The sequence below is a fragment of the Pseudopipra pipra genome, chromosome 8 (genome assembly GCF_036250125.1).
Source record: "Pseudopipra pipra isolate bDixPip1 chromosome 8, bDixPip1.hap1, whole genome shotgun sequence".
NCBI classification, from domain to species: domain Eukaryota; kingdom Metazoa; phylum Chordata; class Aves; order Passeriformes; family Pipridae; genus Pseudopipra; species Pseudopipra pipra.
The window spans coordinates 12,492,901-12,520,181 of record NC_087556.1 but is presented as its reverse complement, the minus strand read 5'-3'; the positions used below and the strand labels follow the sequence as shown (position 1 = coordinate 12,520,181).

General features: G+C 40.6%; 1 protein-coding gene across 8 annotated transcripts in view; it reads left to right on the top strand.

Moving 5' to 3' along the window:
* The window catches only part of ZMIZ1 (zinc finger MIZ-type containing 1), a 347,839-nt gene that overhangs the window by 168,656 nt on the left and 151,902 nt on the right, over nt 1-27,281 (top strand). For all 8 annotated transcript variants that reach the window (XM_064662567.1, XM_064662568.1, XM_064662570.1 and 5 more), the window contains one exon: nt 21,254-21,363. In XM_064662567.1, coding sequence (XP_064518637.1) covers nt 21,304-21,363 — 60 coding nt within the window. In that variant the 5' untranslated portion in view covers nt 21,254-21,303. The remainder of the gene's footprint in view (nt 1-21,253; nt 21,364-27,281) is intronic.

Genomic DNA, 27,281 nt, shown 5'->3' with positions numbered 1-27,281 from the left:
TTTTGGAAGAGTGTTCTTACATTTTACTAATGGGCAAGTAGAATGTGCAGTGCCATATTTACATACAATTTACAATTAAATATAGGTCTTATTAATTATTTAGGAAACACTTATCATATTTTTGTAGTGAGAAGCCAAGGATCATGTAAGAATTAAGGACTCTCATTTCAGATCCTTTTAATTCTGCCCAAATTAAAGTAAATGCGTTTTTTAACATTAGCCCACAATTTCAGAAATGTCAAGGAAATAAAGTTTCATTTTCAAAAATGAGGCTGGGACTAAAGAGTCTGCATCATCCTCCAAGTTAATGAAGACTGGCTTCTTAAGAAATTATCTAGACTTGCTCTATAATCAATGGACAGAAATAGGTATTTTCAGAGAGCCATTTGTGCCACTCATTTTTGGCATTTGTCTTAGCATAGGACAAATTGCCTTCTGAAAGTACTGCTCAGTGTTGACTGTTGATGGAACCTGGATAATTAGCTTAGGCTAAAGCCTCTCTAGGATATGGCTAATACTAAGAATCAAGACCAAAGTCGATGGTCCTTTTGCTGAAGTAGGAGAAAAATCACTAACCAAACTAGAAGTTTCTTTTCTCTCCTTTTTTTTTCTTTTTCTTTTTTTTAGGTGTTTGTTTGTTTATTTGCTTGTTCTCTGTGATGAAATCTCCAAGGAACCTAAAAGGATGAGTCAACCATATAGCTATATTCTAATTAAATTAAATAAATTTTTTTAATATTTTTGAAAGCTTTACTTGCTCTTAAAAGCTTTTTTTACACCACCATATGGAAATGGAAGGCTACCATGGGCTAAAATGTTGAGAATTTGAGCTGCGTTTGTTTAGTTTTTTTAATTTTTGTTGGATTTTGGATGTGTCATCATACATTACAAAAAAAAAAAAATGTTTTTTGATTCTATAGAACACAAAATGCAGGGATCTATCCATATCCATATCATACACATTTTAACAACACGTGTTAGATGCCTGTTCCAAAATAGAAGCCAGAGATGATGGTAGATCTGTGTGTTCTGTAACCCAGTCCCTACAGAACTAAATTAATTACACAGCTCAGCAAGTACTAGCTTTACAGACCAAGTTAGATGTCCTGTGGTTGCTTCTGAAGGGTAGCTTTTAGGATTTTTTAGCTGTTGTGGTATTTGTGTGTAAATGTGAAAGTAAAAGTACTTTTGCTACTGATTAGTTTTTCTTCCTTTTGTATTGGACAGAGTATTTATTGTTTGCATTTTCTAGTAATGCTTGAAATTAATTTTTTTAACTCCATTTCTCAGTGCACAATCCATGGTCATACTGCTCAGAGAAAGAGAACTATTTCTGAGACTACAAAGCACATAAAGGTTTTTACATAGATTCAGGTTTATTTTTTTTAAAGCTACTGGCACATGTGCAGTAATCAAATACCTTGATTACTGTTTAAAAAAGTTTAGGTAACCAGCTCAAACCTTACATAATTATCTATGTAGTACTCAAATTGTAGTAACATAAAACAATATGCTCTTTTGCTGTATTTAATTTTTCAGTAGAACCATACCATTATTTCAGGTTTTTTTCCACTGGAACTTCAGTTACTCCATGTGCATTTTATTTATATTTTGAGGTTCCTATGATTTTTTATAAACAAAGGTTTTAGAATTTTAAGGAATGAAAAGCTTTTAGTAGTTTGACTGTCATAATTCACCTGTAAAAATATGGATTCCTTATTTTTCCCAAATGACTTCAAAGGAAAACTTGCCCAGCCCATGAGACAGAATTTTGGAGGTGCTGGAAAGTCAGTCATGGATTTGGTAATCTCTTGATGATTGTTTGGAGAGTTAGGGCTTTTTTTTTTTTTTTTGTTGATGCAATCAGCCTGATAATAAAGGTTGTGCAATCAAAAACACCACACAGAAGGTAACTACTCTGTTCATGGTACATGTCTCGATTTTCTGCAGAGGTATCAATAGTTAAAGAAGTCTTGCTGTTGTTTTTGTAAGTGAATACAGCTGCAGTGTAGAGATGAAGTATGTGCTGAAAAACATAGGCCCTTTGCCTAGTAATTTGTCTTTCTCAAATTTTAAGTGCCAGAACTGCTTTTCATCATGGATTTTATAGTTCTCTTTTATCGTGCGTTTTCTGGTGTTAGTTTTAGGAGGAGATACCCCTACCTCTGACTTTTAAATATCAGATGAAGAGCATCATTTGCATCACAGGGATAGCTAGTGGAAGGAAAAAAGATTACAACTTGTGAAGAATTGGTGTTGAAAAAACAATGTTGGTTGATGGAGAATAGTAAATGCTGGAATACTGGGGGTGAGGGGGGGGGGGGGGTGGCGAGGAGATGCCCTTGAAAGCAGAAGAGGAATTCTTCATGACTGAGAGCATCTTTGTAAAAATTAGATTTTGTATTTCTATTGATCAGAGTAAGCTGGATAGTTCTAGGGATAATTAAACCTGGGACAGAGAGGCAGCTTTATGGTATTGTTCCTAGTTCATTTTTCACCAAAAATCATTATATTAAAAATAAATATTTACACCTATGTTCAATACTTCTGTTGGGGAACATAGATCTGTAGTAACTGAGTTATTTTGAGACCCAAGCAAACAAGAATTGCATTTCCCTGCAGATTTTGGACAGAAACCAGTAGTAAATTATCTGGCTATATGTACTTCATGCAAAGCTCATTAATTAAGAATCATAAAAGCCTGTGGCCTGTGTCTTCGACTGTGGTTTAGACTACTGGATGTATCAGTGTTTAGGTTTTCAAGCTGAAACATCTTAAAAACACTGATTTGAGAAAGCAGAGAGCACCTGTCTTTTGAGGATGAGTCATGGTAAAAAATTTGGATACTTGAACTTGTTCAGTATTTCTGATTTTTTGCCCTGGTCTGAGCAGCAGTTAGATGTGTACTTGGTTATAGACAAGATACTTTACCCTGCTAAAATTTCTGCAACTGTTTTAAGGAGAAAAAGTTCTAGCACAGTTGCTGGTAGAATCACCATGAGCATTTTTATAGGCTTCTTTTAAGTGCAGACAATGTTTTCTGGGTAATATTTTGAATATTTGATGCAAAAATGTAAATTACTAAAATACTCTGCATCAGGTCTTCCATTTAGCATTATCCTTTCACACTGTGGAGTAAACTAATGAATTACAGCATGATTACATAGCACATAATTAACTTTGTAATTAATATGCAACTGCCACTTAAACTAAAGTACTGCTTATAAAGATGTACGGCAACAGTAAATCACAGGTCAGAAGTAGCACTTTGGAATTTTCAAAAGAATGAGGGTAAATGCAGAATCACTTACAGCAGCAAAGTAAGTTAATTAAAAAGCAGATTAATTGTGAATGTCCTGTTTAATTTTAAATACCTTTGCTATTTCTTTTCCCTGAAGAAAGAACAAATTTAAAGCCTAACTTATTCATTGTTTTCTTAGATGACATATTTAAAAATTAGCAGTGGTTTAGCTTTAAACTATTCTGGTTGAGATTAGGATTTGGTTAGTATTCCTTTCTTGTCCTGGTGCATAGAAGGGTAGCGTGAAACCAACAGCTTTTTAGTTTGAATTAATTCCAGCTTCCTGCCATGATCTTTTTTCTTCACATCAAGTCAGTGAAACAAAGTTAGTCAGACCAACTCCATCCTTTGTTCTGCTGATTTATATTTTTAATTTGTGTTTTTTAAGGAAGATGAGGATTTGTGCTGTGCTATCAGAACCAAGGAAGAATGAGGCAAGGCTTAAGTTCAGTTACTTCAAACAAATATTTTTTGCAGCAACTGCCCACAGTTGGTGGTACCCCCCCAGTGGTGCTAAGGCTGAAGGCCCTCGTGCAAACTGATCATGCGCTGCCAAAGGCATCTGGAGTGGCACATCAGTAAAATTGCCTGTCCTGCTGCAGGTTTCCAAAGTATTAGCTGGAGACCTGTCCTTTCCCATATCCTTTTCCTTTCTGTCTATCTCCATGTGAAATTATGTTGACAATGGCAGGGAAGTAAAATCCCCAGTGTAGGTGTGGCTGTTCTGCCCTGGTTCAGACTGTGCTTGTTCGATGGAAAGGACCATTTAAAATGGTACCAAACATAGTGTGCCAAAGGTTTGGGTTTTTTTCAAGTAGAAGTGAACACATTTTGGAGAGCTCTGTACCCTGAGGCCATGGGAAACTAAGTGTTAGAGGTCTTCAACACCTTTCTGACCATTTGAAGGTGATGCAATACAGGAACCAGACCCTGCCAGTGTATCGGATGCTGTTGCATGTGCTCAGTGCTTCGGTGTAGGCTGCTTGGTTGACTTGATCTACTATTGGATATATCCTGCTTAGTGTTTGGTTAAAAGAAATTAAACAGGATATATGTCACAATCAGTAGGAAATGGCTACCCTAAGCACATAATGCATCTTTTAAAGGAATTAATAAGTTTTGTTAATGTCTCTTTTGCGAACCAAACTAATTTTTCGTGTTCAGCAATACATGACAAACAGCTCTAACTTCAGAGCCTCTGCTTCTGAAACGCTTTGATTTGTGTATTCAGTATTCATGGTGCTCAGTATATTGTTGGTTGCTTCATCCACATGATGCTATTTTTTTCTTTTTAAATGGCTAGCTGAAACTTCTGACCTGGAACAAAGAGTGATAGATGCTTCACAGTTACTCTTCATTCTGGATAAATAATCATTCAGGCATAATTATGTGCATCTCTCAGTACTCATGAATACCTACTGCCTGCTTGAATAGCTGGGAGGGAATATACATTGCCCCTACAAATCCTTCAGAATTGGCTTCTGCTGGTACTGTGTTTAGGAAAAAGAAAAGCCCACAAAACAAACAACACCACACACACACACACACACACACACAAAAACAAACTGAAAAACCAGCCAGAAAAACAAACATACAAAAAATCAGAAACCAAGAATTCTTTGGTTTCTGTTTGCTGACTACGTTTTTCTTCATTGATCAGCTTGCTCAACAAACTAACTGCTATGAAAATCAAAATGTAAGAATTAGCATCCTGAGTTACTCTTCAAGAATAAGAAAAATTATTGGAAGTAGGGTATGCACCATAAGTGGAGTCTCACCTAATGGAACTTGGAGGGAGGTTTGTCCTTTGAGTTTCGTGTGTCACTTGATGGGTCATAATGTGAGAAACAGGTCAGTTTTATAATCATTGGATTTTTGCTTTAGTGGCTCAAAAGGGAAATGAAGCTTTAGGGAGGTGTCTTTTTTTGAAAAGGATGTGTGGTACGTTCTTAGAGGTTCAGTTCTAGGCATTATGAACAGATGCTTCTGAACTAATCTCAAATGTCACATTTCATGCATAAACCCTGGGGGATTAACAATATCAGGATTCCCTGAAAGTATTCCTGGAGGTTTAACTTAATACTCTCTCCCAGGGAAGTGTCCCACCTACTAACTTGATGAATACTTCCAGGCCTTCCCAAAGGCCTTCTCTGTAATGCCAGTCCAAATAAGGCCAGGGGAGAGATGACACAGGCAATATATTGCAAAGCAGTGGAGCTTTGAGGTGGCAAGTAAAAATCACGTGGCATAGAAAAGTTGCAGTGGTCTGAACAGAAGCAATATCATGAATTGATTTTACATTAAAAATGGAGAATCATCAACGTCTCTACTAGATGGAACAATCACAGCTCCTAATTATGATTGAGTTAGTTGTAACAGTTGGGAGAAATGCAGATGATTTAAAACATAAAAAAGTTAATCTCCTGTCTAGCAAATGCTCACTTTTCTAGTTTAAATATTTCAGCGACTATTCAGAAAAGCTTTTATTTAAAAGTAATAATAATTTAAAACCTCTCCCATTGTGCAGAAATTGTGACGGATGCTTTGATAAACTCTGTAGAGGAATTGACAGCTATGTTTTTAACATACTAACCATTTTTTTTTCACTTGTAATATATATTATAAGCCAAATGAAAAAAACAGAGAAAATACATCCTTAAGCCTCTGTTAGAATGAGCTCCTGCCTAAACAGAAGATAAGGGAGGGAGTTTTGCTGCAGTCTTCTTCCATCCATGTGGATGTTTTTGCGATGAGGTTATAATATATGTTAACATTATGCTGACATGGACAGCCCTAGCCAATAGGTTAAAATTGTTAGGTAGTTTGTCTTTTTGACAGATCTTGTCTCCATGTCTAGCAATTTATATGACCTTCCAACTCTGATATTTTCCTTGCCAGTGTGTGTCCTAAATGACTCCCTTTTACATATCGGCCCCGCTTCGTTCTTGGAGACTGACAAGGCAGCCCGTGCTCCACTGAACCTGTGAGGGGGCCCACTGGGTCACTGTCAGTGCTAAATGCTGCTTTATTGTGTTGAGTGTTAAATTGCTTGTTCAATTCTTGGACATGTTTTGTTAAATGAATGTTTTAAACCAATTTAGAAATTCAATTTCTTGCAGGTAGAGACGTGGCAATATGATGTATCAAACAAAATGTATCATATTTCCCTGTATTTTCCCCTTATAATTTAGTTCATGGGATGATTCATAAAAACCTAGGTCAAAGCTTAGGCATGTTCTGCATCATAGATGAATTAAACTGCAGAATAAAATCCCTGTTTTTGGAACAAATCTGCTAAGTATCACTTATGTCAACTTTTCTCCTGTGTTCCATAACACTTGGGATTTGTTTTTTGATCTTGCAAGAAAGCATTTACATGAGTTTGTAACAGAACTTCTTTCTCCCCTAGCATTTCATTCTGTTACATGTGGTGAATGTGTGCTTATGTATGTATTTGTATGTGTTGATTTAATCAAAGCATTATAAAGAGCAGATCACTTGGCTTTCAGAAGGAAAGAGGCTTATTAAAATTTTTTATGCTGGTGAATTGTTTTTCACGGGCCAGACAGAAAGCTCTTGGGAACTTTGCTGCTAGGACCCCTCAGAGATTTTCTTCCCAAAGCTGTATAATAGCACTGCAGGTGCTATGCAGTCCATTAGGAATTCTTGACTTTATAGCAGGTGTGATGTATTAAAAGCACTTGCATTATGATAGTGAGGTTTAAAGAAACTTGATTTGAAAGTAATGTAAACCAGTCCTTCCTAGAGTTTTAAAAAAGTCCAAAGCAGAGTCTAAAACAAGGGGGGGAAGAAAAGACGGCAGCTCTGATAGACTGAGTCTGAATGGGTGGCAGCAAAAAACTAATTTACAACCTTAGATGTACTTGAGAGACTTGAATAAATGAGAGTCATCCCAGGAAGCAGATCTCTAAATTGGTTTAAAACCATTTTAGAGAATGAATCTGTATTCCTAATATCACCTAGAAGTAGAATAGGACAATCTACAGTATTTTTTAACATCATGTGCTTCTTGTAATAGACAAGGAAGGAAAGACTTAGGTGTTAGGACACTGTCTGGGGCTTATGTGAAAGGTTCAAAATTGCCTATGTTGTCACCTTGGACAAGTCACCTAGAGAACATGCAGCTAGGCTCCTGCAGTGTATCTCTGCTGTAGTAGGGAGCTAGTTTGGGTCCCTAGAATAAGGTTGACCTTTGACTGAAATAGCTTTCCCTTTACCATTTTTGAAAAGTATATGATTTTGTTGCTCAGCAGTGGAAGTAAGTCAGAATGTTGCTATATAATGTCATACACATCCCCCTAAATTTTTTCAGGCCTATCGAAGCCAGTAAAAAAAGAAATTTATGTGCAAACTAGGTCCCTTCTCATGAGAAGTAAAATGGAAAGAAGCTTGAAAATAGGCAGCATGTTCAATGGATTTGTGACACTTGTAGGTGGTAGAACATCATCATTCTGGGGAACCAAGGTCTACTGTCTTTTGACTGTTATCGGGGGATGTATTCAGGGACTGAATTGATCTTACAAGGAGCTAACGCATAATACTTTTACAGTTAGAGAACTGGCATTTTAGAGTTTCCATTTATTTGTTTCTTTGTTTTGTTCTTAATGAACTTACGATTGAATTCATGAAGATGCTTAATAAATACTGATCTTTTTATTGAAAATCATACAAAGATAATTATAGTGCATTAATGATTGCAAAGGAAAGTGATTAATGTTGCTTAATTTACACTCTACAAACTTTGTAGCAGGGTCTTTTTTTTTTTTTTTCCCAAATGACATTCAATCCACATATTTTTTGTGTCTTTCTGAGCAGGCCCGGGTCTCCAATTCTTCAGATTAGGGTTCTGTCTATACATGGTATGGCTTTCTTCTTGTTTGTGCTTACAGCTTCCTTTCTAAACAAAATCTTGTGCATGCCCTGATTTTGTCCTGCCATACAGTTAGTCATAATACCTAGTATATAATATATCTGTATTTGAGCTGTTAAGAGAAAGGTGTCAAATAATTCTTATTCTTCTAAAGAAGAGAAGTAGTTGTTACAAAGAACTGAGAAATCATACTTTCTCCTGTGATATTTCATAGAAGTATTTTGTCCTGTCTTGTATTATGGCTATCCCATTTACCTCTACCTCTCCAGCATTTGTGCAAACCTGTAAAAAGGTTGGTGAGTTTTGTTCTCTTAGACTTTTCTTTTAAAATTATTATTATTTCCCGCATCTGACTTAAGGACTTGTTTAATTGTTGCTGCTTTGCCGTTTCCCAATAGCCAAGAAGTCAGCTGTTGGAGGAAGACATTTACATGGGTGTTTGCTTGCTTCTTATGCTTTGTACTGTCAGAACGGTGAAATTACAAGCTGGGAAGTGTAGAGATAAAAGACAGAGCACTGCATTATTTAGTAGTTTACTGTCTGCCGTTTTGAATACCACCATCACCTTAGGAGGAAAAACTGTGAGTACCTAGGTCTTACCTATGCTGTCTGTCAGCTGGTTAAGAGAGTAGAAGTTTCCTTACTCAGGACAGGTGAGTGTCTAAATGTATTGTAAAGGACAGCAGAGCCAGGTTCAACTTATGACCTATGGGAAAGGTAGGAAAGGATGGCTCAAAGAAGTCCTTAATTTGAAGTAGTGCAAGTTAGTGACATGGCTTTTTGGTTGGGAAGGAAGAGCTGCTCTTTACTGTATAATTCTTCATGGCTTGGGGTATGTCAAGTGAAGCAAAACCAAAAAAAAATTTACACTCTCACATCTGGTACTGTCTGAATTGTTTCCCTTGTCCCAGATAGGAAGGGAGCAAATGGGCTCCTCCTGCAACATGGCTTGTTTCTTGCAATCCTGTCCTTTTATATCCCTGCCTGGATCAGCTGTGCGATAAGAAGGAACCTTTTTAATCCTGTAATGTGGCATACTGAGCAGCTAGGCTTTATAAAACATGAACCATCTTTCAAAAGATATCCTTCCAAATTTCAGGTCTAATGAACCCCAGTTGCTCGGGGGGGGGGGGGGGGGGGGAGAAAGGTGCGAAAATGTAGCTGCTCAAGGATGACAAAAATCAAGAGTAAAAGACAAGGAGATGTTGGATAGAAGAGTTTTATTCTCTGCAAGGTTTGAAACTGTCACAACAACATGTCTCTCGAGTTCATCAGAACCTTTTTAAAGGAGATACTTGTTTCGTTTTCAGGGGAGCTGAGTGTTGTTTCAAATGAGACGCCACACGGACTTCTGCCTGCTGAAGGCTTTGCATTGTGGCTGCTCTGCCATCTTTGTATGCGTGTCGCCAGCACATCATGTTTGATCATAATGAAAGTCACTCTAGAGTACATCTAATCAGGCAGGGCTTCAGAAAAACTTGAAGGCTATAAAGCTGACCTCTGGAGTCTGTAGTGTTGCCGTTGGGAGCAAAGAAGAGAAGTGTGGAGCTTTCTGAGGTCTGTTCCACTGTGTCATAATAACCATTTAAACAAAAAAAATAAGAAAGGAAGGATGTGAGTAGAAGAAAACACCATCTGGACTTAAACTGCTTTTATCCAGATGTCGCCTGGATGTACAGTCTAAGTTTATCATGTTATTTCTGTATTTTGAAGTCTGGCTGAATGTTGGAAATGTTGTCTTGAATTTCAGGAAGGGTAATAGATGTTTTATCCTTAAATTATAGTAATACATACATTAAAGATTTTACTCCATCACTTTTCATTGTTCTTATTAAACTAGCTTGTAGTAGCCCCAGTCTGAATTGTGATTTGCATTAGGCACTTTATGTGTATTTGGTGGAGATAGCATCTACCCCGAGGAGCTCTCCATGTAATTGGAAAGCCAGAGGAGCTGAAGAAAGGAAGCTTTGGTGGTGGAGAAGAGCTCAGGTCTCTATTCACAGGGCCAGCTTTGTCCTGCAGTTATGGGAAAAAGCTTCTGGGCACATACTTTGTAATAATGACGGTGGTATGAAAAATGCAAGACGGTCTAAGTGTCTTAATTTATGGACTGCACTATAAATAATTCATTAGCAATAGTGTTTCTGTTTACATTGTCTGTAATATAAACGGGAAGTCTGCTTGCTTCAGTTTGTAAGACAGTTGTCGCTCACAAGTTGTCAGGCTCGCTCCTGGCCTGTTCCAGTCAAAACAGCAGTGGGGATGATGGGAACTGTGCCTCCTCTTCTTAAGAGGGGATGGATGCCACACTGCTTCCTAGTCTTTGCGGTTGAAGTAGCTTTTGTTCAGGCCCAGTTTAGCATTTGTATAGTTGCTGCTTTCAAATACTTGAGAGGATTTTAAAAAATCTGCTCCAGATCTGTGTTGTGTTCTGCCAAATGCCATTTCAGCTTTGCTCGTGCTATCACCTGAGGGTGACGGTGGAGGTACAGCTAACAGAGATCTGTGCTCTCAGAAGAAATGCTACTGAAACCTGTTCCTGACTATCCCAAGAGGTTTGTTTGTGAATTGAGCAAGATCTTTAATCATAGAATTCATCAAACCTTGGAAAACTAAGTTGTCTCTTAAGATTCTTAGTAAAAGAGAAACTTATTTCATGGTAAAGGTAAAATTCTCTTTATTTGCCTGTAAAGTAGGTTCGGGACACTGGCAATTCTCAGAGGCCAGTTTCTAGATATAAAGGTCCTCTCAAATGATAAGATAGTGAGAAAACAGAATGGGGCAGTGCAGAGGATCATGGATATTTCAGTTTAAATCTTTCTTGAAGGCAGCAGGCTTTGTTGTATAAAGCTCCTGCAGTGTTTCGTCTTCTAGGTGTGTAGAAGAATTTCTGCCTTAGTGGAATTATGGGCACTTAGCATGAAAAGCATGACTGTATTACAGATGGTCAAACACTAGGGATGTGTGCAGCTTTGTACTGGAATGAAGGCGCTGCAGTTGCAACTGGTTTTTAAATTACGTTGTTTTCAAAATCAACTCTAGGGTGTCAAAAATATTTCTGGGCTCCTTGATAAAGTTTCAGTAGCAATGAATCTGACCCTTTGGTTGTGTTTCAGGTACTTGAATATTAGCTGTTGAGAGTAATATTAATAGCAGTCACATTTCAAGTCTCCCAATATATTGTATTCACACAATGCTTCATTGCATATGTACAGGAGAGTATTCCTTGAGGGACACACAACCACTTGATTTGCTTGTTCAATCTGGTATTGTTTTACTCGGACTGTCAACAAGGTTTCTTATACCTTAGGATTTGGTGGTGACTTGAAATACTGGACATTTGTCTGCAGGACAGTTCCATAAAACCAAATACCTTGTTGTTTGATATGTATTCCACAGGTCCAGAAATATTAATATGGGTGAATTTGCCTTAAAATGAAGACAATAAAATTGATTATAGACCTTAACAAAACTGTAGTTTTGTTTTGTCTAGATGCCCAGTATCTTTAGTTAAAATTACATTAAAGAAATGGCACCCCCTAGCACCAAATTGTCATAATTCAAAGGAATTGGAGAGTTTGTGAGAAGACACATTTGGGTGGCCACTGAAAGCAGTGCTAACAATATAATTGGCTGCCAGTGATTGCTGTTTCACTGGCCACAAAAATTCACAGCCATCCAACCTTACTTCATCTGTATTTAGTCTTTACAAGTTTTGCTGGTCTTCCTGGAATTTATTTTGCTTCTGTTTGAGGAAGTGTGGTAAATATTTAAATTTTCTCAAAATGACCAGAATAATGGCTGAAGTAAAAGTTATTAGAGCCTGTCTCCCAAGGCAGCTATTCAGTTGCTCTGTTCTCCAGAGAATTTGTTGATTGAGGTAATGCTGCTTTTCTTTTTTCACTCCTTCCCTCTCCCTGAGTGATTTTCTCCAGAGGAATGATTCTTTCCCTTGTGGCTTATCAGAAATCCTTGGTCTTGGGAGGAGTTTCTTAATTCTCACAGAATGAAAGCAAAGGTGAATAAATCTTATGTTTATAGACTATAAAGAGAAATTACCATCCACTTGGACTATATGCCTTTTTTACAAGGCTAAACTTACTGAAAAAAAGGAGTCCAAATCTGTGCTCATTCCTTTATTTGGTGCAATATAGTTTGGGGATGGGGGATTGTTATGTTTTTTTTGTTGCCACCCAGTAATGAGGAATAGAAGTTGTGATGGCACAATATCACTAGAAGAAATCAGCAATTTCCTTCAAATGCTACAGTTCAACTTCCAAAACATGCCTGGTTTCATCAGATAAGTAAGAGGGCATTCAGTGTCAGAATGTAAATCCTTCTCATTTCTAATTCACAGTGGGCTTGAGATGTTTCTTGCTAGGAGCATTTCTTTGGGCTGGCCCAAGAGGTTTTGACCTCTGTTTGTTATATAGCAGGCTGTCTGGTTCAAGAGAGATGTTATCAGAGCATAGCAAATACAAAATAGCATCTTCAGTTTTTGATAGATTATTGTTAAATTGTTTAAAATATATGCTGCTAGTGCCATCTCTGTCCTTCTTTTCTCCTCCTTCTGAGACCATCTTTGTACGGTTTGGTTGGGTCATTCCTGTTTCCTCTAAGCCTTTAGGAAATGCTTATATTAGGTTGTCTTCTGTAGCTCATCTTTCAGGTTTTAAGCAAATAACATATGTCCAAACCGGCTGGCTGTCTTTAGTAGCTGATAAAGTCTAGCAAGAGCAGGAAAAAGTTGACAGTTCATACACATTCTTTGTTGCAGCTCTATAAACTCAGCCCCTAGAAGGGTGTGTAAGCCAGGTAATGTTAGCAACACCACAGGCCTGTTGCAATATTTGGTAGGCAAACACAAACAATTTTCAGCAAATACTTCACATCTTTCCACAGAACCTTTGAAAGAAACAGGCTTTCATTAGGTAAATAAGCAAGCATCACATGCTAGAATGCAAATCCTTTTCAGTTCTTAGGCTCACTTGACTTATTCTGCAATGCTGCCACTGAGCCCTGAAAGTGGGAAGAGGTGCTTGATTCTGCTTTGGTTTAGAGATCGGCAGTTTATCAGGGAGGGATTTTTTAAAGCATTGTTGTATGAGTGATCAGGGACACTGGTTATGAAATGATTTGAGTGCAACCCTGCAAGCTTTTAGGGATGGCTCATTTACTTGCAGCTGTCCCAATGAGGATTAGTATTTCTTACCTGCAAGCTACAGTACATATAATAAACCACTGGATCAGTGGGTTCTGCTGTGGAACTGTCAATGTTTGTTCTAGCAGATCTGTCTATATTGGAGTGTGCAAAGCCTCTGAGAGCACTATAACAGGTCTGTCAGCCCTGGCTCCCCAGTAGCACACTTCTACACACTTTTGCCTTTAATTTTGTGTTATTACCTCTTGCTGTTTTAAACTGCAGTGTCCCTTTTCCTTGCTCTCCCTAAAGGTAACAAGCTGACAGAGCTGATGACACTAGGAGCTAGTTGGAATGCAGGGAAACCAACCTTGTAATATAAGCATGCAGCAGGGCAATTACCTGAAACTGTGATCTGCAGATGCTGCTCTCGGTCTGAGGAAACCACTCATTTGAGCCAGCAGGCTGAGGTGAGGGCTGCTGGTGCAGGAGGCAGTTCATGTGCTTAATGGTTAGTGCTGGCTAGAGACCAACTTGTCCAGGCTCAAAGGAGCACTCTCCTTAGCTAGAGGTGTGATATTTTTATGTTTCTGCAACACCATTCTTATACAGTGAGGGTTTTTTTAAATATTTTTATGTCTATACTTTAAGTATAGGTCATATCCCAATGCTGTGTATGTGCTTGCTTCCAGCTAGCCCCGGACCACCTTTGCTTTTGTAATCAGGGTGCAGATGTGCTTCATGATTGAACAACTTGTGTGCACCGCCGCTCCTCCTCCCAGAGGAGTCCAGCAGGCTTGCTTATGCAAGCTGTCATGCTGTCTTTTTTTTCAAAAGCATGTGTGGGTTTGCTTTTGTGTGTATCCGGCTGGCTGTTCATGCCTGCATATAATAGGCTCTGTATATGAAAACGTTCCCAAGCACACGGCTGTGGAAACAGCTTCCTTAAACCCGAGAAAACTGCCAGCCCTTGCAGCTCAAGCCACCATAAATTACAAGAACCTGCTCCCACCTCGGCGGAGCTGTGCCTGCCGGGCGGTGTGCGCACGCACACACGCTCGCTCGCTTTCCCCCCTCTCACAATCAAAGATGATAGAAAGTCTTCTGGGGATTACTGCACATTTGTAGAGCAACAATGGAAAGCAGCACAGCACAAATATCTATTCTTCCTCACCCAGCATAACAAACACTGCTTTGTCTCACATCTGGCCCTTTTTAATAGCTGAAAGCCAAAGGCTGTAGCTATTTAGCAGCTAATGGTAAATAAAGCTTTATTAAAACAGCTTCCTTTTTCAAGTATTTAATGATGAAAACAGCCTTTCACCTGACATTTTATACCTCTTTTTTTTTTGTTTTTGTTTCATAACTAGTAGGGGAAATAAATTAGTTGTCGTGGATAGATACTAAACTTTTCTCAGCAGATGATCTCTGAGAGCATCTTTGAGAATTCTCGCACTGAAAAGCGGGCTTAGAGCCCTTTCGGTGCTGTGTGAGCCGTGTGCCTGTGCCTGCGAGTGCAGACGTGCCGAGCTGCATTGTGCCCGGGCTGTCGGGGCTGTGCCGCGGGAGGGCACCGGCGGAGGCTGGGGAGGAGAATTGATGCAATTATATGCAATTAATAGCATTAAACCTGTGTGTACACCCGGAGATATGTTCCGATAGCTCAAGAAAACAACGAATACGTTTAATGATAAGAACAATGTCAAGTGGGATTTAGATGGGTTTTCGTCTCTGGACAGCCACATTTTACCACCAGGACGGGGCGCTGAGGGAAATGATGTTTCTTAAATCCATCACTGGAGGCGACAGGCTCCCAGGAGCTGCTGGGCTGGTTCGGACCCGGCTCCTTGAGGTTTCCATGCTTTCAGGCGACAGGACGCGGCAGCCTCCGCAGAGGCAGGAGAGGGGCCGGCGGCGACCACCGCCCCGGGCAGCGCTGAGCCCCGCTCTGCTCGCCCCGCGTCCCCTCCGCCCCGGGCAGGCTGAGCCCCGCTCTCCTCTCCCCGCGTCCCCTCCGCCCCGGGCAGGCTCAGTCCCGCTCTCCTCTCCCCGTGTCCCCTCAGCCCCGGGCAGGCTGAGCCCCGCTCTCCTCTCCCCGTGTCCCCTCATCCCCGCTCTCCTCTCCCTGTGTCCCCTCAGCCCCGGGCTCCCTCCGGGCTCCCCCGGCCCCGCGCGGGCGGTGGCGCGGCCCTGCGGCGCCCCCTGGCGGCGCGGCGCGGGGGCGGGAGGTCGGCGGTTCCCGGTTCCCGGCCCCGCTCCCGCCTGGCTTCTGGCTTGATCAAAGTCACTTAGAAGATACAGATTGTCTGCCTTCTCCTAGGACCCCCCAGCATGCTGGAGACATGCAGGAAATTGTTAGTTTTCAGCTGATTGAATAAATAGCATTAACCGACTTGTGCGCTGTGGTGGGAGGGGATGCGGGTGATTAGAGCTGCTATGCTGAATCCCTGCTTAAGGAATGGTTTCTCTTCATTTCCCCTTCTCACCTGCTGTTAAAAAAAGAATTTCTTAACCGATAATGGTATTTCCTGTGTCTTTTTTTTCACGTCCTTCTCCCACTGAGTGGTCCGAAGTGGCTCCAAATTAGATCTTGTCTGGTCCAGCAGCCGCAAAGTGGCTGGGAGTGTGCTGGTCCCCTGTGGAAATGGAGACCTGAGTAATGCTGTGCTGCTGACCTTGAGAACTGCTCACAGCAGCCTACCCTGCTTCCTGGCAAGGGCTGCCTTTCCTCCTCTGCCCTCAAAATGGATTTCTGGTGGGAAGGTTATTTGCTAGAAACTTGATTTCTGAAGGAATGGCATGGTGTTGCTGAGGCAAGGGAGTGGGTGGCAGTGCTTAGGGCTGGGCAGCAGCTGACATGTTTCCAGTGAGTTCCACTTCAGCTCCACCTCTGCCCAGATGTTGAGGGCACTCACTGAAAGCACTTCATGAATAGTCTCTAAAGTCAGGGAGAAGGTTGGGCCTGTTTCAGTGGTGATTCAGGTCTCTCTTGGCTGCAGGTGAGCAGATTTCTGTGGTCCATTGGTCCTAGTGTGAAAGAGCTCTCGCTGTGGATGGCAGCTCTGGCCATGAGGAGAGGTCATCGCAGAGCAGAACTGAATCCACACTAACTTTCAAACTGCATTTTTAGACATGTTCTGAAGCAGTGCTGAAATGTTGGGCTTTTTTTTATTTACTTTTTTTTTCCCCTAGAAGGCTCTTCATGCTGCCTTAGGAACTGGTGGGGAACATGTTTTACTAAATTGTTCTTCTTAATTGTGTTAGTTGGAAGTTCAGTTTCTGATACAATAATTGCAGTCTTCTAACCTGAACTTTCAACCAACACAGAGTGTAGCAGAAGCTTGTGAAATTCTGCTTCATAGAGCCACTGCATGATTTAATTCTATTTTCAATATGGAAGAGGGTTTTGTTGTAATGGTTTAAGAAAAAAAAAATCAGTATGTTTGGGGTTAAAAAAAAGGCTAACAGGTCGATACATCTGTTCCTTTAAAAAAAAAAGCATTCTCCATTTTTGAGACATCATAAATATGTAAATGAGGCCTCTTTAATTACTGCCTAGGGCTATAAACTCGCAATGCTAGAGGGGAGGGAAGAAGGAAGTCAAAGAATAATTCATATATAAATTTTTATATTTTTTTTAATAAGAGAGGGAGATTGGGTCTTTGCCTCAGAAAAGATAGTAGAAGAGTGGGGCTTTTTATTACTGAATTAACCAGAAGGTGGTGGGAACACTTCTTTTTTTGTTTATCCTACTGGATGCATTTAGCATGTAAAGCAGTAGCGTACAACCTTCCCAGCTAATGTGTGCACCAAACAGAGGGGATTTGTTACAAAGCAGTGGGTAAAATTCCCTTCTCTATCCCGCTCTGCCAGTACCCTTAATCCTGATCAGCAACATCCCCTGCTGTCTTTCGAGCTGCTCACAGCGGCTGAATCTTAGCGTGGGTTCTAATGCAGGGACACCACAGGCCAGCGAGAGACCCTGCAAAGTCGTTTTCACTTGTGACCTGATAAGTGCACAGCACTTAACCGAATGGAAGTCTGCTCTTACTTGGCCCTGCCGGCCTTTCTGTATCTTAAGTACCATTATTTTCAAGTAAGGTGATCTTGCTGCTACTTTTAAAATAGCATGAGATCGACAGAAAGGGCATTTTTTTTAAATTTCAGCAGGTGGATGTGCATGTGGGGAACCGGGCCAGAGTACAGCAATCCCCATGTAGTAGGTATAGTTACTGGAAATTTAATTCTGCTGTTATTTTTCTTCCAGCCAAAATGGTCTGGTGTCAAAATGCTTATTCTGCCTTGGTGAAATTTCAGATCCATATGATAATTTTCACTTTCCACATTTAATCTTTTAATTCTTGCTGAGGCCCATGAAAGAGTAATTTCCAGATAATAATGGTTTTCCACTAATAGGCTCAGCGTTTTTTATAGCAGAAATTACTTAGAGCCAGTATGCTCACTGAAAAAAAAATTACTCTATTTGATGCTCTTATGATGGGTCTGAGAGAAAGATAAAGATGATGAGTCTTGCGGCGGTGAGGCGGGGAATTTCAAATACCACGTGTTATGTCATTGTGTGTGGTGAGGCTTCACATGTACAATTTTGGCTGTTTGGTTCATGCATCAAATGTTTACTGTCCAGGGGAGTTAGTGGACTGAGGGGCTTCTCCTGACCAGAAGAGAATAAATGAGATTGGGCTGTGAAAGTAGCAAACTGTCAGCAGTAAAGGGCTGCTGGGTGTCCGTCCATCCATGCTGTGTGGGGGAAGAGGCAGAGGGAGCCTGGCAGGGCAAGGATAGAGCTGTAGAGTGCTAGTGATGTGAGAACAAGTGGAATTGAGTATGGAAGTGAAAATACTTCTAGCTACTAGGGGAAGGGTGAGAGTCAGAGAGCACCTTTCAATGGGAGCCATTGGGTTTTAAAAGCAAAACTATTTTGGAGACTAAATTAGATCAGCTTATTACAGAAATTTATGGCCTGTCTGTGTGGGAGAGCAGGGGATTGTGTTCTCAGTCCTGCCTCCAAGAGCCCTGTCGGGTTCCTGCTCAGTTAAGTGAGTTACTTTTGTGCAGTCTGCCCTCTGGTTTTCCAGATGGGCTTTGAGAAGCTATGCTGTGTGGGAGAAATGACAATTTGGACAAGTACAGCAATACAATAGCTGTGGTTCAGGTAGCTGATAGCAACCTTAGATTTTGTTTATGGTTAACTGGAGGGCAGGCAGTTGGGATGGCATTACATGTACAATTAAAAAATCCATTACTTTCTTTAAGAAAAAAAAAAAGTATCTCAGTTTGTATCTCTCCAAATATTTCAAGAGAAATCTATGTGCATGTATATATATTTGTTTTCAGCATGCCCTTCTCCATCTGTCCTGATGTTCAATTAAAATGCAGATAATGTGTCCTGGCTTGTAAGATGGATCACTGCTGAAGTGGTGTCATGTCTAGGCTAGCTTTATCTCCTGATAAATACCTCTGCTGTCCACTGAGAGATTAAACTTCATGACTACTGGGGTCTGTTTGGGGGTCTTACAGGCAGATAAGACTGTGTTACTGGCTTTTAATAAAATGTATCAATTTATATTTGCTGAAGGACCTTCGGATGGCATTTGCTATTGAGAAGGTGGCAGTGGCATAATCAAAAGATAATACTTGTATGTGAAACTGGCTCTTCTGTTTCATAAGTATTATAATTTATTGACAGGAGTGCTTTATTGAACCCTCTTGTGTCTAGAGTGTGGAGGTGAGGAGCTTGAGCTGCTGTTATAAGACCTGTCTAGCAGAAAAGATTTCTTTCCCTGAGACTAATCCAGCAGAAGCCATGGAAGAACATTATCAGCTAGGTACAGAAATCTCAGGCGGCTTGGGTGTCTGGGATGCACACGGATGCTGTGGTCTGGAGTTTGTCTTGTTGTGAGAGTCATGCAGTCAGGGTTCCCACCATGGGGAACACTCTTTTCCTCCAGGGGGTTGAGTAGTCCTGGAATTGTTTAACTGAAGAGATGTTGAGTTGTGTAACAGGAGTGGTGAGCAGCCAGCTTCTCTAATCGAACAACTATCTGAAAAATTTGCTGTCTCTTATGTGTATGGGGGGAGTGGAAAATAGTTTTGTCATGAACAGCGCTCTGAATAACAAACCGCTCAGTGCCCCTGAAGAGATTCATGAGATAGAGGTTTCTGTGTGAGTCTGGGACCTTGCTTGTGCTGGTATAGACTTCTATATAAATAGGGCATTTGGGTATATATTTCTGAATCTGTGTCCGCTCACTGTTCATTAAAGTAAGGATACAACTTCTTAGACTGTACCAGTCTGTCCAGTAAAAGGATATGGGAATTTTTAGGCATTTTTTTTCAAGTTTCAAATGTACAGTATGTACATTCTAATTCGCATTTTAGATGCCATGAAAGTGACTGAAACAGCAGAGTATACATATATATGTGTGAAACATCTCTGTGCCCTGGAGAAGTGAATTCTAGAAAAAAAACACTTGAATCTGGTCAGCTTATTAGGTAGAGTCAAGAGTCCCATGCAGTTCTACTCAAGACATACATAAGTAGAAGTCACATTACAAACCATTCAGTAATATGAATTATGGATCGAAACAGTTGAGTAGTTGTTGGTTTATGGTGTCTTTATGATCTGCTGTTCTGCCACTAAAGGAAAATCACAGGGTAAGGCAAGAGGGGGGAAATGCAAACCATGCCCACACTGAGAGCCTTGCTTACACTTACTTGAACTTTCAGTGTCTTGTTCTTGGTCCAAGTTTGAGGGGCATTCTGGCCATCCCTGCCTTTGAGATCAGTAGAGCTGTTTGTGCCGTGGCCAACCCTTTACCTTAATCTGAAGGAAGGGATAAGAGAGAGGGAAATGGCGAATTTGGCAGGATGTGTGTGTGCTGAGTTAGCGCCTATCGCTTCCTCATCTCGCAGGCCTGGTTCTAGATTCCAGACACACACTGTTATCTTGACAAAGAGCCACTTAGGTGTGATCGTGGAGTGTGATGTAAAGCATGGCTCTGAAAACGATTTAATGAGTATGTGGAGCAGGGCCCATCTCAATGGCACTGGTGTGTACCAAGCTGTGTCCACAAACATTGCTCGGCATGAGGAGCATCAGTGGTGGACCCAGAGGACTGCGAGTTTGCTCTTTAGATCATTATAACTTGCTGCCAGTTTTCATTTGATGATTTCATACAGCTGTAGCAACATGAATTAAAACTCCAAACACCACTCCGAGCCTTCATTTCCATTTTCTAGATTCTTTTTTTAAAGTCACAGGAAAGCTTTAATTTGCCTTTTTACAGAGGTTTTTTAGAAATGGACCTAAAGACTGCAGGACATGTTTTTCCAGAAGTAACAAGTAGTTTGTTTGGCTATAGTTACCTTAAAGAACACAATTTTTCTAGAAGGCAGGAACCGCTCATCCCTTTGGTTTGAACGTCAGGCCTCTTCCATATATACTGGCTTGTGCATCTGGCCATTAGTCATTTTGAAAGTCTGGGCTGAGTTGTGAATCCCAGTCCTTCCTGCACTGTCATCTCAGCCATTTCAAGGGCTCATGAAATAGATCTGCTAGTTGGAGGAGAGTCCAAAGTGTACCCATTGCTTTTATTTTCAATACGGAAATCCAGATTCTTCACGACACACATTTTGTGCTATTTTTGGCTATGTAATACTCTGCCATATCTGATTCATTTAATATTTATGGGAGGTATTTTCTCTTAGAGGAAGATTAGGAAGAATCCCCATGCCCTTGTCCTTGCAAAGGCCAGGCTGTCATTGTTATTTGGATTACTATTATTTTATCTCCCAGTGTGCTCAGGGGTTTTTTGCAAGCGGCTCGGTTCAACTGTTAAGGTGGTAGAAGTGTGTGTATGGACTATGCTCAGTGATCTTTACTGTCCTTTTTGTCTTGCAGATCGAGGGATTTTAATGGCTTTCAGGTAGAAGAAAGTGGAGACAATCAAAATGAATTCTATGGACAGGCACATACAGCAGACCAATGACCGGCTGCAGTGCATAAAACAGGTAAGCTGAAGGTGGAGGTCATTGCTGCAGATGAGTGTTGGGTATTGCATGGCAGGGTGTTGTGCATTACTGTTACCTACTGCTTAATGAACATCCTTGCCCTTTAGAGGGGAGGAGAGCAGTAGGAATGGGACATTAAGTCTCATGGAAGACAGGAACATCTGCTGCGAGAGCTGGTGTATAAACCTCAAAAGCCAAACTTTGCCTTTCACCTTTCTAAGAAATCTTCAGCCTGGAGAGTCAACAAATCTGTCTCAGCTGGAAGCAGAGTGTTGCTAGTCCTGCCAGCTCTATCCTGAAGGGGTCACAGCAGGCAGCCATCACACAAGTGCTCTGAGCACAGGAATCCACAATTTTGATGGGCCAGTTTTGATTTTAATCCAGTAGCTGACCTGAGACCTGCACTGCCTGGAGACTCAGAACCTGGACGGTTGGCATGGCTCCAAGTGCTCAGAGTGCTGCCTAATCAGTTTGCATGGAGATTGTAAAAACTTGTGTTTGCAAGGTGAAATTTTCAGAAGCATCTGTTTCTGAAGGGCCCTTATAATTCACTGCAAGGCAATGAGATCTAAGTCTCACTTACAGATTTCCTCAGTGTAACTGTGCTTGCAAATGCTTTTATAACGTAGTGAATCTACAAAGGCAAGGATGGAACAGGGAGAGGCCATCTTTCCCTGCTTTACCCTTCTCAGTAAGCTTTCCTCTCTGGGGTTGCAGGCAGTGTGTATCCTCCCCCCTACATATGTTCTTACCCACGTACAAGAATCCTAACAGAACTTTCATAGCAGTGGTCCTTTGTAGAGGAGGTGAGCAAGAGAATGATTTCTCGTGTTGATAGTTCATGTGTTTATCCCTAAACCAATGCATGCATGCAGCATTCATGCATGCAAATTGCACATAGGTATTTTGAAGATCCCAGCTGGATCCAGGAGATGAACTCCAAAGTTCATCTCTTCAGACTGGCTGAAATTTTCTGAATTACTTGGAAAAACAGAAATATGTTATTCCATGCAATAATGTTCCCAAATAGTTTTTCCCTGTTGTCTGAGGAGTTTTCTCTGTCAGTTCAGGTCACAACATGTTTAGAGGCAGAGTCCTGCTGTTTTAGTTTTTCATTTGTATTAACTAAGTTAAAAAACTACCTGCCTACTTGTGCTCTGGGACAGGTGCATATTGCTTCTTGAGGGAGTACAGCATTTCTCTGTTCATAGATTTGTGTTGTAGACACAAGCACCCTAAATCAAAGGAATTGATAAATTATAAACGTGGGAATGGTACTGTATCAGTCTAGATTTTTATACTTATTTTTTTTCTTTTATCTACGACTTCTTCCAGAGGGGCAGTGAAGGGGAAGGTGCTAATTTCCCCTTGGAAAGGGTGAGCAGTGATAGGACACAGGAAAATGGAATGAGGCTGTATCAGGGAAAGTTCAGACTGGACATTAGGAAGAGGTTCTTCACTGAGAAGGTGGTCAATCACTGGAACAGGCCACCTAGAGAAGTGGTCACAACCAAGGCTGTCAGAGTTCAAGGAGCATCCAGATGATGCTCTTAGTCATATGATTTAGTTCTTTGATGAGCAGAGAGGTGGACTTATTGATACTTGTGGGTCCCTTCCAAGTTCAGGTATTCTTTGATTCTGTGATTGTATGTTTCTCTTCTCTTAGCTTCATCAGTCTCCATCCTTATGTTTTGCCAGCTTTGCCTAGATATTAGTGGAAGTTTATATTTTCTAGAATGTGTGGTGATGCAGAAATGTATGGGGTTTTTACAAGTTTGGCCATGCAGATACTTTGGGTAATATAAAAAAAATATAGCTCACACCTAACCCAGCTAATTTTTCTATATATATTTCCTTTATATGAGAGGATTTCAGAATAAATCAAACGAAGGCAGTTCATAAGTCAAAGAGCAGAAATAGGAATCTGTTCCTGCAGAATTGCTGGTCATAGTCCAGCCTTGATCTGTGGTGTCTCTCCCTCTTTCACCCCTCTATGATGAAAGTTAATGCATCTAATGGCCCTTTAGAGGCCTGGGGGAAATACGAATTTGGGGATTTCATACCAGTTTCTTATGAACAGCTATCTGGTTCAGGAAAAAGTGCCCTTGACTGGCACAAATTGGTGTCCTTTTTGGCCATCCTAGCCCATAGAATGAAGAATAAATGTTAAATTGCAGACCAATTTAACCTTCTAGCTCTAAGAACAGACCTTTACATCATGTGGAGACAAATGGAGGATGCCATTCTGTTCCTTTTTCTAGAGCTGTTGGTTTCTGTACACAATTTATATTATTTTAATTAGATAAGAGAATATCATATTACACTTCTTACAGTTTTAAAGAGATATTTCTGCCTATATAAGGGGTACTCTGTCTGTTAAACCACTAGCTTCATTTATACAAAGTGCTGGTTTACATGTGCAGCTTAGGATATTTCTTCAGTTATGAAGGCCAAGGGGGAGGGAGGAAGGTCAGACTGCCTAGCATTTGTGTAGCATTCTCTGTTTTGTTTGATCTGTCTGGAAGAAAGCTCAGGATTTTCTAGTGGACCCAGGGGCATGATTGTGTAAGCTGCTCTGTTCTGTCAGAGTGCAAAGGATGCCTGATGAGGAGGTATCCTGCTTGGGACTGCTTGTGAATGCATGGTTCCTCCATTCTGTTTAGGCCCAGTAAGAGGAGAGGGATACTCTTGTTTTCAGCTCATGACAAAGTGTAGTTAACCAAGACAGTGGCTGAACACCAAAAATATGTCACAGAAAGCTTTTTTTGTGAAAGTGGCAATATCTGTAGTTTTGTTGGAGAGGAATGACTCATTTTATTTTTTTAATATTTTGTTTTGTTGACGAAGGTAGCATCAAAACTGCTATTTGCTTTTTCATAGTTCTAAAATCTGGTGCTGTTACCTTTGCCATAGTGGAGAAAGAGACAAACTTACTTTGACTAGATTTTTTTGAGGACATTCACCTGTCTGTCACAGGGTCATAAATTTGCAGCTTGGAGACATTTACCTTGTTCTTTGAGACAGGTCATTAGCTGGCAAAGTTAACGTGGTAATAGAAAGAATAATTTCAATGAATTCACCCACTGAGAACTGGACTGCATACTGTTATGTACATGTTGGTTTTGGGAGCAAAGCAGTACCTTGCATGGCCATGTAAATGTATCTTCACCAATTCTGGGATTTAACTGAAGGGTTAGACAAAAATCTGTCTGCCTTTTCTTCCTGGTCTCATCTTTTATCCGTTTTTCCCAGCCTGTGAACAAACAGTACAGCTGTTCTCCTGAAGGCACGTACACTTTTGGAATGGTTAACACAGCAGTGGTGTAGAGGGTACACTGTTTTGGGGAGGAAAGCCATCCTTCCTTGGTGCCCAGCATCTGCATGTTTTATAACCTGGTTGGCAGCCAGTGGCTCATGCAACCAGACTGAGAGCTGTCTGCTGCCCTTCTTACCCCTCACTCCAGCCCCAGAGAAATGCTATAAATGGTAATCCATGTGCCTCTTTAACTAGATCAGGTTTCAACACAGGGTCAGGACAGGCTTCTTTCTTCCCAGCTCTGTGACTTGTGAGACACCCACAATATCCTTGCTGACTTCTGTTCCAGGATCAAGGTTGTGTTTTACCTTCATCTTTTTTAGTGCTTTAAAGCTACAAACCCAAAACTTGTATATGATCAGCTAGTTAGGAAATGAAGTGTGTGTTAAGAAGTGTTCCAGAATAGATGAAAGGGCAAACCGAAGAGGTGGCTGTGTATTTATGCTTAAAAAAACCCCAGACTTCTGTGGAAGGCTGGAACAGCTTGTGTGGTCTGTTTGTAGCTTATTCCCTCAGTATTTGTAAGTGTATGTGCTTTAAAATCAAACATAGCTTTTTTGATGTACAGTGGAAAAAGCCAAAGTTACAGGCTTTCCTAATACATGCAATTAGTTTCTCATGGCACAGGAGACTCTTCAGGGTATGTTGAAGGAAGCTGGATCTTCAGGGTGCAGGCTTTTTTCTTTAACTCTGTCCATACAAACAAAAACACAGAATGATTTTTGTGCACAGTGAAGGTCTGATAGCCCTTGAGAAGTGCCCTGTTTGAGGCTGCAATAATAATCTGTTTATGTTCTGAGTATCTGTGGCTCGGGTAGTTCTGGTACGGTGTCCACCATGGAGCTTCAGGGCAGTAGGAGCTGGCTCAGATGGGCACAGAGCTGATTTTGAGAGCTTCCTTGCTGCCCAGGACCCAGGCACAGCCTTCTGAAGGAGCATAGAAAATCCCAAAAAGAAGGGACTGGGTTTCTTAAACCATTCTTCATAACAGACCACAGGTGTGGCTTTAACCAAACACTGTCCATTGTTTTTGTAAGGTGTTTTTGTAAGGTATTTTGTAAGCAAATACCAGGCAAAATCACTGAGTTGGGTTACGTCTCTCTATTCTTACCACTTGAAAAACTTATAGCTGTTTTAAATCTAGGGACTTCTACCTTTTGTGTTTCTGTTTCCTGTCAGTTTGTAAGGTTTCCTTATCTCTCTTCTGAAATTCTTGAAAAGAGGAAGAAGGAAAAAATCTTTCTATATTTAAATTACAAGGAAACTGCCCCTTTTCTGAATGATTGTGTGATACCTTCCTGCCACGCTGAGCACAGTTATCAGACCCTGTACTAAAGCTGTGCTGAAATTTTAGTAACAGTTTAAGGGGAAGTATGAAAAGGCTCTCTGGTGTCAAAAGTATTAGGTTGTGGTGGAAACAGGGGAAGTTGTTTCTTCTGCTTGTGTCACAGTACATCAGGACACATTGAGAAATATCATCAAATGATGCTGGATCACTCAGGCAACCCCACTTAATTGGAGGCACACGTCACACAGCTGATTTCTAGAAACAGATTAGCATTTCTCCCCTCTTTCCTTCCAGAAAGCTTGCTGAATTGCTGCAGTTGCAAGGCTTTATAATGCCTACCCAGCCGTTCAGAGAGATATGCTAGAAGTTGTAATTGCTGTGTGGTTTTTTGTTGATATTTTCTTGCTCAAATTGGAAGCAAGCAGGCCTGTTTCTTTCATCATTCAGCAACTGGGTTTTTGGTCGCTTGCAATTCAGAGGAAAATAGAATTCTTTGTATATTTGCATAACTGTTTTTACGTGCTGAAATGTTTGAACTAATTCTTCTGCTCTTCAGTGTTATTGTTGCAGACTCATGTAAATGCTCAGCAGTCCTAAACATGTCATTTTTAGTATACTCTGGACTGGTTAACAAGGGCTGCTGTGAAATTACAGCTGAAAAGATTTTAATAAAACTTCATGAAAATTTCACTCTTGAAGAACTTCGAAAATGAGAAGTATTCTTATGAAGAGCACGTTTATTTAGAATACACATTTTTTGGTTGTAGTCTAAAATGTTACAGGGGTTTTTAGCAGCTAAATATGAAATAACATATAACAATAAGGCTAATGGTGAAAAAGACCTTTTCCATAAAAAGACATATGATGGGCCTCAAGTCTTACAGTTCTTTGGTTGAATGGTCCATCAGTGCCGTGTTAGTAGCTGTATTTTTTTGGAGTTTTTTTTCTGAGACCTATAGCCACAAATTCTTTTGTGCTCAGTCTGTTGGGATATCCCTCTGCTAGAGTGAAGTATGTGTAGGAAAAACTGACAGCAGACCAGCTTTCCTGGCTCCTCTAGTCCATTTAGAGACTTGTCAGTCAACATTCCTGCCCTATTAGATCCTGCATCCTTGTAGGGAAGCCACAAGGGAAAGAGCAAAGAGGAGATTTGCTAGAAGCACTTCTAGGGGGGTGGGGGAAGAAAGCACCTTCTTGTTGTTTGCAGTATTTGGCTGGTTTGTTTATCTGACAAGATTCCAGTGGGAGGAATATAAGCCATCATATTGTGAGGTAGAGTGATAAAGTTGTGGTGGGCTCACTTTTCCCATCCCC